We start from the raw sequence: 12,744 nt of genomic DNA on the forward strand, positions 1-12,744 counted from the left end.
TTTCTGTGATAATGCTGACATGGATTGAAGAATAAACTAACCTTGTCTAAACTCACAAGTGACTGGAGTAGCGGCTTTGTTCGTTAAAAAACCTCCCAAAAACGTATGTTTATCCCTTGGACAGTCTAAAACATATGATACTACATACCCAAAGTCCTCAAGCCATTGTTTGGTCAACGTTAGGGTTGTCAATAAAGAATATGTGTTCAATTGGGCCATAATCTTTAAATTTTACAACTGATTTTAGAATTAATCAATTTTCATGTTTCTGAATTCTAAAATGTTTTTCATTTTATTTGTATGTCCTTATTTTTTGTAAATTATAATGCATTTGTTATTACTGAAAAACAAACTCTACATGTATTTTTTTGCCACATATAATTAATAACTTTAAGCAAAGATAAACAGTGCTTATTCCTCTTGCAATAGCAGTGAAATGCTTGATTAGCAGAGTAAAATAGAGGGAACAAATGGGGAATGTAGCAAGGAGTAAGTGTAACTGAGGGAAATGTTCAACTGGTGCCTTTTTTGTGACAACATTATTACTTACAGATTTCCGACAAGCTCTTGAGGCAAACATTTCCCTGACCCTTGATGGTCTACACATGACACCAGGGCAATCGCTCAACATGAATATCAGTTCTTCAATATCTTTTGGGCCAAATGTCCAGTTTTTGCTGGTCGGCAAAGAAATTAACTTGACTCTCTCTGTAACAGGTGCTAAAAGAACAAAACATTGAACACATTATAATGAGAGTGAAAACAATATTTAAAACAATCGCAATTAGCAAGTTAATTTAAAGCCTATAACATCACAAACAAAACATCAGAGTAAAATCATTTTTTCCTTTCAAATAGTCACTGGTCAGGAGGAGTCTAAACAGCAACAAACAAAACAATCTGTAGATTTTAGAGTAACACACCTTCCTAAATTTGTGACTTAAGTCATGAATTAAAAATGTCCTAGCTACCATAACGGAATGTTTCAATTCAATTAAGGACATGGAGGCAAGAATTATGCTGTACATTCTTCACTTATATCTACAGCAGTTATGTCAAGATATATAAAAGGCACTTCATTTCCCATGAACCACTGGGAAAGTCAAACGAAACAGTTCATCCAATCCAGAGTCAGGAACTCTTGATAGTCCCTTATCACTCTTGCCACCTCCTCTTTCTTCATGCAACAGAGGCCGACTAGTATCATTCATCAGTTTTGTTTAGATGAGTCTGTTCCTAAAGAAATATGCAAGATAATCTGTATCCTTCATAGAATTGAAACTTTCCGTTACAAGAGGTAGGACACTTTTCATTCTATGTCAGGACTGATAGTTTGGTGGATTCTGCAGAGGAAGGGAAGGAAATATTTTGTGAATTACATGTTGTCCTCCTTGAAATAAGAAAGTAATTCCCTCCAGGGTGAATACTCAAATGGTTAGATCCAGAGCTCTGACATACTAAACCCGTGTACTGGATACCAGACATAGTAGGGTAGCCAATTTGTGTGACATCTCTTTCCTGAAAAGGTATTAGTAAGATTGCCAAGAGGGAAAAAGGTTTAGGAACTTGTTGACGTCTCACAGGGTGGAGTACCTGGGCTTTGGAGAGAGAGACAATCAAATACCCCTAAAACGTTTGCGGAAAGGCCGTCGAAATCGGTGATCTGAAGGTACTGACTGAACTGTAAGCCATACCATCCAAGGCCAAAGAAGCGAGGAAATTCAATATATGGACAACATCTGTCCCCACAGGATTCAAGTGGTTCTGGTAACACCAGCACATCCATCGAAACCAAGTAGATCTGTAGTGTTTAACTGTGCTGTGGGCCCAGGCTTTGGACAGTAGGGATGCAGACTGTTGTGAAAGTCCTGGGATTACAGCACTCCCTGTAATCATCGTTGCCATAAGATCCGTCCAGTACCATATGGCGCGGGTTCCCCTCTGGGTCCATTTTCAAATTTAAAATATGCATTTGTTATTGTTATATATAGCTTAATATATATTTTAGTTTTTGAGTCTCTTTGTAACATATTGCAGCGACTGATATGTGAAAAGTGTTTTTTTCCAAAAGGAATAAGTTGTGGGTACCTATATTTGTCATGTTTTCCTTTACAAAGTACCTATAGCAAATGATCAAGAATTGCAGGTGGTTTTATAGAATTTACTTATATAATCATTTTGCATACTTTCTACTCTTTCAAAGAGGGATTTTGTTTGTTTCTGCTCCAGGTGCGCTACTGCCTTCAGGATAGAGGCATCGATAACCTTGCGTAGGTTATCGTCGAAGGGGAGATAGGTACTACTGTCCTCCTCCATATAATTCTCCTCAGTGTCACTCAATGTTGAGTAAATAGAAACTTGGGGGTCTCCCAATTTAGTTTAGAAGCCCACAGGGCCAATCAGGAGTCAAAGCCTGGTACACCACTCCCCCACCTTGTTTGATTTGGGTCAAAAAGTTCACGCGAGTCAGTGTCCCACCGTATGCACTAGGAGCATGAGCTCTTATTCTTATGGAAATTACAAACTCCAGCAGGGCGTTCTACTCCATGCGATCAGGGTAAAATGTATATCAGACTAATTTCTGGCCGACCGCCCTGCTCATTTGAAGTTATAAGTGAGCGGACCAGTCGGGGAACATAGACACTGAACTGTGAGAAAAACAATATGTGGTACCCTCTGGCAGATTGAAGACCGCTCCGCGTATGCCCCTCAGGCCTCAGTGAGTTTCCGAGGCCATGTTTCAAAGTAAACAGGCATTATGCAACCCAAAGCAGTAAAACATTAAAAGTCTTAAAGCAGCAAAATCCTGAATAGATGTTGCCCACAGGCCAGAGGCGCTCAGCTCAGGCTGCTGCAACAGCAAAGAAAAGGGATGCAGCAAGGGTGACAAGGGACTATCAAGAGGATCCCTGGCTGTAGATTGGATGTACTGTTTCGTTTGATTTTTTTCCCAATGGTTCATGGGAAATAAAGTCCTATCTATATATCTTTACATGGTTGCTGTAAATAAAAGTGAAGAAAATACAGCATAATCCTTGACTACAATTCTGACAAAATAAAATAAATTACAATGTAAAAGTAAACATATTAATTTTTTATAATAGTTCTGTATTTATCTACCTCATAATGGATTCAGTAAATCACCATCCAAACAGTTTAATAAGGTATAACAATTTAACAATAGAAACAACAGTCTTTTCTAATGCAATAAAATAAACTAAAGGATTAGTGTATGCTTGTGTGATTTTATATCTGCCTTTGATATTTGAACCATTCTCTGAACTATACTGAATGTATGTGTGGGCACTCAAGTCATCATGAAATTAGAGAAGATGGCGGTACTAGTCTTACACAAGCATTTGGATATTGTCAAAAACATTTTAACATTAGTGTTAGGGTACACTTTCCAGAAGGAAGGGAGACTTCAGACCTTAGGGTTGTTAATTTGTCTGTTTGGTAGTAATGTATGAATATACTGATATTAAAAAAGCATGCAACTGTACAGGGTGGGAGGAGACATATAGTGTTACGAAAAGCCTCGTAGAAAGAGTTTGTAAACCTAGAACACGCTTTTGATGTTTTACTATTCTTTGATGAGATGTCTATTCAGTTATTTTCTGATTCTAGGAGTCAAGATGCAAATCTAATGTCCGGAACAACGTTCTTTATTCTACCTGCGTAGCTGGAGAAATCTTTCCTCGGGTAATTTTTGGTCTGGACTTCGAGAGCGCTTTAATTATATTTAATATACATTTAAGTACAAGCTATTCATCAGCAGTATTCATTCACTGATTAATCTGTCAAACTGTTGTTCAAATTTTGCTTCCACCCACCACAGCATAGACTGTAGGGCAACTGGCCAGCGGGCTTCAGCATCTGGCTTGTGATTGACACAATTTTGCCTATGCACAATGTGCAATTCCAACTAACAAGAATAGGACTACCTCAATGCAAGGACAAGTGGGCAAAGGTCCTGCTTCTTTTTAAAATAATTGTTACCTTTTATCAATTTTGATTTTGTTTATATATTTTTTATTTCTGCGAGTGCTCAGCAGTTCCGCACCCACTGTTACCTGGCTACTTGCAGCAAACAGTGCACCACATTGTACATGGCCACTGCTGAGGGCACCCATTATTGGGTAAATAATCGAAAACCATTCACTATTGGCTGCCTGCACCAAGCGCAAGGATGCACAGGTGCAAGTATGAGTGATCCATCTTAGAATGCCTCTTGCCATACTTTAAGGTAAAAAACGTTTGAAGGTGTTTTCCTCCGTGTACAAGCGTGCCATGCACCAACGGCTATCTTATAATATTTGCGATTCCGAAATGGCTAACTGTGTGTGTGCACGCACATTTAGAAATCAATGCTAAAAGGTGGCAGGAAGAGAAACGTCCATTAATTTGATGTTACCTAACAAAACAAGGAAGTGGTAAGACCTAGAAAACAACAAGGTGGTTAAAAAAATGTTCGCAAAGAAATACAATTCTGTCAAAGTAGTTCATCCAGTCCTGGTCCAAATGTCGTACACAACACATTTAAATGATTTCTGATGGCATTACTCAGGTCATGTTTGTTTAGCACTTACCATTGTCATCTACGAGGAAATCAAATCCATTTTTCCTAAATATTTCAATGTTTTCAACTAAGACGGTTTCATTCACAGCAGTTAAATTCAGAGTCTGAGGCCTGCAAAATAGATTAACATTTTCACTTTACCTCAAAGTTCTGTCATGTGACACAAAATGTGACATACTTGAAGTTTCTATAGAGTTTTAAAACTTGTTGTCAAAAACAGCTTTCAAAGGAACTAACGACAGGGAAGAAGCTGCTTCCTGGCAATTGTAAACATAAGTTGAGGACACAGATTTTCTTGCATTCAAGAAATGTCTTAATTGGCCGATTTGGAAACATTTTACTTAAAATAAAAATAAAAAAGAAAGAAAGAAAACAAGTAAACTTGACAAAAACTTCAAGCTGAGTCTTGCAATTGTACTGGTCTGTCCAATGTGCCTGTAAAATGTACCTTATACCAGTGTTTAGAGGGTATTACAGGTGGGACACTTTTCCTTGGTTATCGTATAGTTTTGTTTACAAATAGGGCTACAGGCACTCTCCTTCAGATAATCCCTTTTTGGACATTCTAAATTTAATAAAAGCCATAACACTTCATAAAAAAAGGGACAAAAAGTCAAGGACTTCCACATATTTTACTGTGCTGAAATTATGATGTACAGATCTGGAGTCTTAGGAGCCTTAGAAGTATTCCTAAATTATTATTATGAATGTGTAAAGTGTGACTTCCAACCATCGGGCTTCTTGGCTCTGGTAAATTATTAGAAGAGAAGAGGAATCGTCGTTAACTGTTGGAAATGGAATACCCTTGCTCTCAATTACCTATTTCCAGGGGTAGAGCTAGGTTTTCATGTTCTTTCTGAAACTCAGAAGATTTGTTTTGGTTCTGAGAGAGAGAGGAAGTTCATTCCAGAGTTGTGCACATTGAATCTAGAAGGTTCTACCTCCTACTCTTTGGAGGGAGTAGACAAGAAGAGCAGCCTGGTTATACCTCAGTGTTTTAGAGGGTTTATATAGCTTAAACATTTGCTCAAGAGCTATAAGTCCAATGCCATTTTCTGCCCGATGAGTAATAGACAGTGCCTTAAAAATACTCCTTTCCTTTACTGGTAGCCAGTGCAGTTTGTGTAGTGTTTCTGATGCGGAGTCACTTTTCCTCTTGTTTAGTGCCAATGTACTGGTTTTTTTTTCATTTTTGAGCCGCCCCCTCTTTTTGCTGTGTCCACAGTGGGACTCCTACAGATCACTTCAGCTGCTCAACTTTCTGATCTGGTCTCAAAAGTGAACAAACTAAACCAGCAGGATTCCACCTGGCACTTCACCCAGCCATTGGCTTCCAATTTCTTGGCACCTAGTAGCAGGAGTCTTTAGAATTACAAAAATGTAAGTACCTTATATGACACTTGGAATAGATCACAGCAGGCCAAGCAGGAATATATATATATATATATATATATATATATATATATATATATATATATATATATATATATATATATATATATATATATATATATATTCACAGAAAAAACCATAGGTTATAGTGGATATATAGTTAGGAATTTGCATTTACAAAACCTTGAAAATTCAATGAAAAAACCATTGGTTTTAGGCCATATATAGTTAGGGATTTGCATTTACAAAACCTTATTTTACTCGCATAAAACCATTGAAATTCCATATATAGTTATAAGCGCTAACTATATATCGCACACCCGCAATCCACTGCTGATGATGTCACATATTACATCATTCATGACATGGTTAGTGACATCACTGATGACATCACTGATGACATCTCAAATGACATCACTGATGACAACATGCAGTGACTGTATGTTTCTGTAAAGTTAAAATATCTCTTACATATTGAAGAATGAGTGGATATATAAGTGTCTGGATGAAGGATTTAGTAGGTGCATGACTGACTGTATGAGTGAGTGATTAAATGTGTCTCACTGAGTGCATGGGTTAGTGACTAAACTGTCTTAATTTGTGCATCATTATGTCTGTTGTTCTGTAAACTGTTGCATGTGTTGATAAGTAGCTATATGAGTAACTATATGGGTTATTGATTGGTTGCCCAAGTATTTGTATGGGATACTGAGTGTGTGTGTAGGTGGCTGGGAGGTGTATGACTCTGTGCATAGATGTGTGAGCAGTTGATTCACTAGATGTATGGTTTCAAAAGTGCATGTGGAAACAGCTGTATGGGCGGTTGACTGTGTGCATGAGTGCATTGGTGAGTGAATGGATATCTCAGTGCTACATGTCAAAGTAAGTACATATGTAAAACACAGTACATGTGAGAGTTGACATATATAAATAACTGTGCATAAGAGCCAGTGAATGTGTGAGTGGCTGTATGGATCATTGTGAACTTGTATCAGGGATTGTATAATAGAGTAAATATGTGTTAGTATATGTTTGAATAAGTAAATTTTGTATAACTGTATAGTTGAGGAAATGGAGGTGTGATTGATTCTTTGCATGACTGACTAGGTGTGTGAGTAACTCCATGGATGAGTGACAGTCTGTGAGTGTCTGTTTACACTGATTGTATCTAAGGTTATATTAGAGTCTGAAGAGGTTCATCGTATTATCACATGAATGATATCATCAGTGATGTTATCAGTCATGTCAAATGAGATGTTTTCAGTGATGTCATCAGTGATGTCATTTGAGATGTCATCAGTGATGTCATCAGTGATGTCACTAACCATGTCATGAATGATGTAATGTGACATCATCAGCAGTGGATTGCGGGTGCGCGATATATAGTTAGCGCTTATAACTATATATGGAATTTCAATGGTTTTATGCGAGTAAAATAAGGTTTTGTAAATGCAAATCCCTAACTATATATGGCCTAAAACCAATGGTTTTTTCATTGAATTTTCAAGGTTTTGTAAATGCAAATTCCTAACTATATATCCACTATAACCTATGGTTTTTTCTGTGAATTTCATTGGTTTTTTAATAGCAAATATGAAAAGCTTTAAAATGTCAAGTACGTGATAGATAAAAACATTTTCGTATTTATGCACGCTGATGTACTTTGAACGCTGCACCCCCCCCTCCCCTCTTTTGTCTTAGTAGTACTCTCTCTTTGCAGATAGTGAACGGTAGTTAACGCAAGCCTTTGCCCCCGTTGTAATCCGTCGTGCCTGCTTGTCTCTCCATTTGATTGATTGTTGTCCAAGCATTTACTGTTTTAGAATTGGTTCTCTTTGGATCATTCTCTATTTACAAACAAGCACAAAGTCGCAATACTCTGTTTAGTCTTTGCAGATAGTGAAAAATCGTGTAAAAAAAATAAAAGTAATCGAGCAAAATCAGTAGGCCACTAATTGGATCTCTTTTTGACCTCGCAAAAATAGAAATATTAGGAACAACCCTTCATGACAAATACGAAAATAGTGAGATGAACTGAGCTCCACACCATGAGGGCTGCAAGACAGCTCGGCTCCATCACCCATCCCGCACAAAATAACGACAAACCCTATGCAAATATTAAAAATATAGACAACACACCAGCAAAGAAACAGGGTAAAACATTTTATTAAAAAACTATTTACATAACGTTGGTTTATAAGATGATGTCAGTAGTGGACCGATGTGTGAATAGATCAAAAGCAGCACAAGGCTCCAAGATCCGGATGGCAAGCTCCTGGATGTTGGGTGCCATAGTTTAGAGTTCTGAATTTGAGCCTTTTTCAATGCCTGTGCTTTGTTGAATCAAAATGGCGGCTTGACACAAAGCTGACTCAAGCGTTGCTACTGATGCTATGCAGACCAAAACTGGTTTTCAGTTTGTACATTTTTCTAGATTTTTCAATCCAAGTTTGGTTGACTTTGTAGAACGATGGCTTCAAATTTTCAACATACGGTGTGGTGGCGCTGACTGGGAGGGGGCGCTTCGCTCCTGCCCCCTCCCCAAGTAAGATTTTCATACGTGAAAGTACGTTAATGGTTTTGGTCCCTGAGATGCTTCGATGTCACTGCCATTCTCAAATAGCATAAGTTCTGGATGTTGGGTGCCATAGTTAAGAGTTCTGAGCAGTGCTTGTAACACTGTCTGAAGCTTATTTCCACCTACTGCAGCTTCACTATTCTCAAAGTAAGTGAGTGTCGTTTGTGGACCTGACTGCATTAGAAAACAATGTGATATGTTAGCTTCCTAAACAGCTTGACGGAGGCCCCTGAGGGGCGGTGTGATGGCCATGGACTCAGAGAAGACGCTTGGCTCCGACACCCTCCCCAAGTCTTATAGCACTGGTGTAGCCTGAGATCGCCCCCGACATAGGCGGCCGGCTCCCGGGGTCCGGCGGAACTTTTTGCCTTTTGATGACTCTTCAATTCTGGACCTTGTCCCACAATCCGTTTGACCTGAAGACAAGCTGTAGTGGGGCGCCCCTTTACCGTTTTAGTTGCCATTCCGCCCGCTTTTGCTACACTGTGCCTCTTCCGCCATTCAGCTGTTTGCCGCCCGCTCTTGCGACTACAGCGTCTCGCTCATCATGTAGTTGAGTTGCTCCCGCTCTTGCGGTGCAGCGATAGGCGGCTGCCACAGGACTCTCAAAATGGCGGCCGGCTCTTCGGTTTTGGGCCTGGTCCACTAAAATGGCCCTGGGACACCTTGGAACTCGGACGCTTCCCTGATAGGGCTTGGGTCCCATTCTCGAAAAGCGTCCCCTCAGCCGTGAAGATTCTACAAAAGTCTTGGGGGCCTCCGACTCCCGCAGGCTTCTGGTGGGGAGCGGCTGCCATGATTGCTCGTGGAATGGCCACGACGGAGCTACGAGATGGTAGTGGTCTCATGCTGACGCCAGCTTTAGTCTGAAACATCCAGAAACACTGTAGACTACCAATTCGATCAGTTCCGGTAGCGCCCCAACATGACCCGGAAGAGAAGAACTTGCCCTCCCCTCTTTGACTGATGGTTCTTGTTGCCTGTCCCCTCTGTTGTCATTTAACAGAACTTTTTGGACTGCTGAAAGGGGTTGTGTTCTGAACGCTGGTTGGTGGAGACATTTTGACTATATTCTTGACCTACGTTGTCGCGTAATGCGTTATATGACACGCCGCGTTAGCGCACCCGGAAGTGATCCGAGGCGCGGCGCGCAGCGCGTAACGTAAGCATAACAGGTCATGTGACTTGTTAATAAAACTTTTCATTCGTTCATTTTACTTTTGTTAATTTAATGATGAAAAGCTTGGTCATATGACCTAAAAATTACGCTTTTTATTGTTTTCGAACAATATTTTTTTTTCAAACATATGTTATAATATTCCAGGCTAATGTACTTTCCCGGAAAATTTACAACTGTCTTGCAAGTAAAATATATTCCTTTTTCGAGAAAAAGGGCGTTTCTTCCTTCCATGACGGAGCCGTTGAGTAAAAGAGATTCGGCCTGCTGTCTTAGTCGCCGATACGCCTGATTATCAGATTCTTATCGATCACTTTATGTTGCAGACATGAAAAACACAACTGCCCTTGACCATTTATCTTTACTGCGTTCCTACATATTATACCTTTTATCCGTCATGTAATTGGACTGCTTTATTTCACTTGCCTTTTACTGATTCGAAAACAGTGACTAAAAGTAAAAACTTTACCAATGTAAATACTACTACCGTGTTTTGTTTTAAAAACCTTTATTGTGAAAATGTCAGTATACAAATACGGGCCTATAACCACGTGGGCCGGCCACGGAGCAAACTGAAATCGTATATGATGAGGAGACATTTACAATGTAGAGGAACGTAACGAGCGGGCCATTAGGTTGCAAGAACTAAGGTGTCTAACAGTTGCGGAATCGGTGGACATACATTTTGTAATTAAAATAGGACAGGGCCACTTACAATAACATTTTCTAGATATACATTTGCGGGCAAGGCGTTACGGGCGCCATTTTGGGCGAGGCCGGGCAGGTCCAAGATATAGTCAAAATGTCTCCACCAACCATCGGCCAGACCAGAACCCCTTTCGGCCCTTTATGCTACAAGATGGTGTCTTCCATTCAGAAAATATTGTTGGCAGCATTTTGAAAGGAAACAGAAACAGCCGTTCTCCTAGTGAGTTTCACATTGTTACATTTAGGAAGAATGTTGAAGAGTAGTATGTGGAAAATCTGAAGCCATTTTTCTACAAACTCTCAATCAGACTTGGATGGAAAAAAAAAACCTGAAGAATGTACAAACTGAAAACCAATTTTTGTCTGTATAGCATCAACAGTAACGCTTGAGTCAGCTTTGTGTCAAGCCGCCATTTTCATTCAATCAATAGCGTCCCCCTACACACATTCAGGGACCTGGTCGTGTCTTCAGATGAAACGGATTGTAGGAAAAGAAGCAGAAAGGAAAAGGAAAAAAGTTCCGCTGGACACCACCTTGGGCAATAGTGAAGCTGCAAAAGGTGCAAATAAGCTTCAGACAGTCTTCAACTTACTCTGATTCTTATAATAAACTTCAGATAGTCTTACAAGCACTGCTCAGAACTCTCAACTGAGGCACTCAACATCCAGGACTTGCCATTCGGATCTTGGCGCCTTGTGCTGGTTCCGACCTATTCACACATCGGTCCACTACTGACATCACCTCATAAGCCAACGGGGCACCCCACGCCGACTTTCGGCGCAGCATTGTAGGATGGCCACACCAGTGCGGCAACTTGCTGGACACAACATCGGGGCCATCCAGATCTCGGCGCGTTCGACTCACTGTACCGCAACAGTGACCGCAACTCAGCTGGACACGCCGTCTTTCGGCGCAGCATTGTAGGATGGCCACACCAGTGCGGCAATTTGCTGGACACCACCTCGGTGCCATCCGGATCTCGGCGCGTTCGAGTCACTGTACCGCAACAGTGACCGCAATTCAGCTGGACACGCCGTCTTTCGGCGCAGCATTGTAGGATGGCCACACCAGTGCGGCAATTTGCTGGACACCACCTCGGTGCCATCCGGATCTCGGCGCGTTCGAGTCACTGTACCGCAACAGTGACCGCAACTCAGCTGGACACGCCGTCTTTCGGCGCAGCATTGTAGGATGGCCACACCAGTGCGGCAATTTGCTGGACACCACCTCGGTACCATCCGGATCTCGGCCCGTTGTGCTGCCTTCGGCCTATTCGCACATCGGTCTGCTACTGACGCCGCCTCACGTGCCAACGGATTTTCTACGCTTTTTGTAGCCCTATGCCGCATAACAGGTCATGTGACTTGTTTATAAAACTTTTCATTGGTTCATTTTACTTTTGGTTTCCTAAAGATGGAAGGCTTGGTCATATGACCTAAAAATAACACTTTTCATTGGTTTAGAACATTTTTTTTTCCCAAACGATGAAAGCCCCACCTTGTTTCTGGATCATTCAGACTTAAGCTGGCGTCAGCATGAGAGCACCACCATCTCGTGGCTCCGTCGTGGTCATTCCGCGAGCAATCATGGCAGCCGCTCCCCACCGGAAGCCTGCGGGAGTCGGGGGCCCCCAAGACTTTTGTAGAATCTTCACGGCTGAGGGGACGCTTTTCGAGAATGGAGCCCAAGCCCTAGCAGGCAAGCGTCCGAGTTCCAAGGTGTCCCAGGGCCATTTCAGTGGACCAGGCCCAAAACCGAGGAGCCGTCCGCCATTTTAAGAGCCATGTGGCAGCCGCCTATCGCTGCACTGCAAGAGTGGAAGCAACTCAACAACATGGTGAGCGAGACGCTGTAGCCGCAAGAGCGGGCGCAACTCAGCTAGATGGCCGCCACCTGGGGAGGCCCGTTCACGCCGCCTCCCCCACCCCCGGGCCGCCGCACACCAATTTTCGGAGCAGCATTGTAGGATACCAAAACCAGTGCGGCAGTTTACTGGACATCACCTGGGTGCCTGTCGTACATGTTGTGTCAGCCATGTGACACTGGACACAGTCCCATCAACATCTCAACGCGTTCTGCTGCCTTGGGACTAGTCGCACAACAGACCGCTACTGACGAGGCCTCCCCCCGCACCACCCGGGACGCCCCACGCTGTTTTTCTGTGCTGCATTGTAGGATCCCAAAACCAGTGCGGCACCCAGGCGACATCACCTGGGTGCCGTCCAGAACTCTGCACGTTGTGCTGCCTTGGGACTATTCGCACAAAAGACAGCTTCTAACCATTGTTGCTTTTTGTGTTGAAAAATGTT

The 12,744-nt window shown here is 41.7% G+C and overlaps 1 protein-coding gene across 1 annotated transcript in view; it reads right to left on the reverse strand.

Moving 5' to 3' along the window:
* PMS2 (PMS1 homolog 2, mismatch repair system component) overlaps positions 1–12,744 on the reverse strand; it is a 152,910-nt gene that overhangs the window by 15,245 nt on the left and 124,921 nt on the right. Inside the window, exons 13-14 of the mRNA XM_086940740.1 lie at positions 4,590–4,690; positions 551–720 (exon numbers count right to left, since the gene is read on the reverse strand). Coding sequence (XP_086796866.1) covers positions 551–720; positions 4,590–4,690 — 271 coding nt within the window. The remainder of the gene's footprint in view (positions 1–550; positions 721–4,589; positions 4,691–12,744) is intronic.

This window comes from Lissotriton vulgaris, chromosome 10 (assembly GCF_964263255.1).
Source record: "Lissotriton vulgaris chromosome 10, aLisVul1.2, whole genome shotgun sequence".
In the NCBI taxonomy this organism is placed as follows: Eukaryota; Metazoa; Chordata; class Amphibia; order Caudata; family Salamandridae; genus Lissotriton; species Lissotriton vulgaris.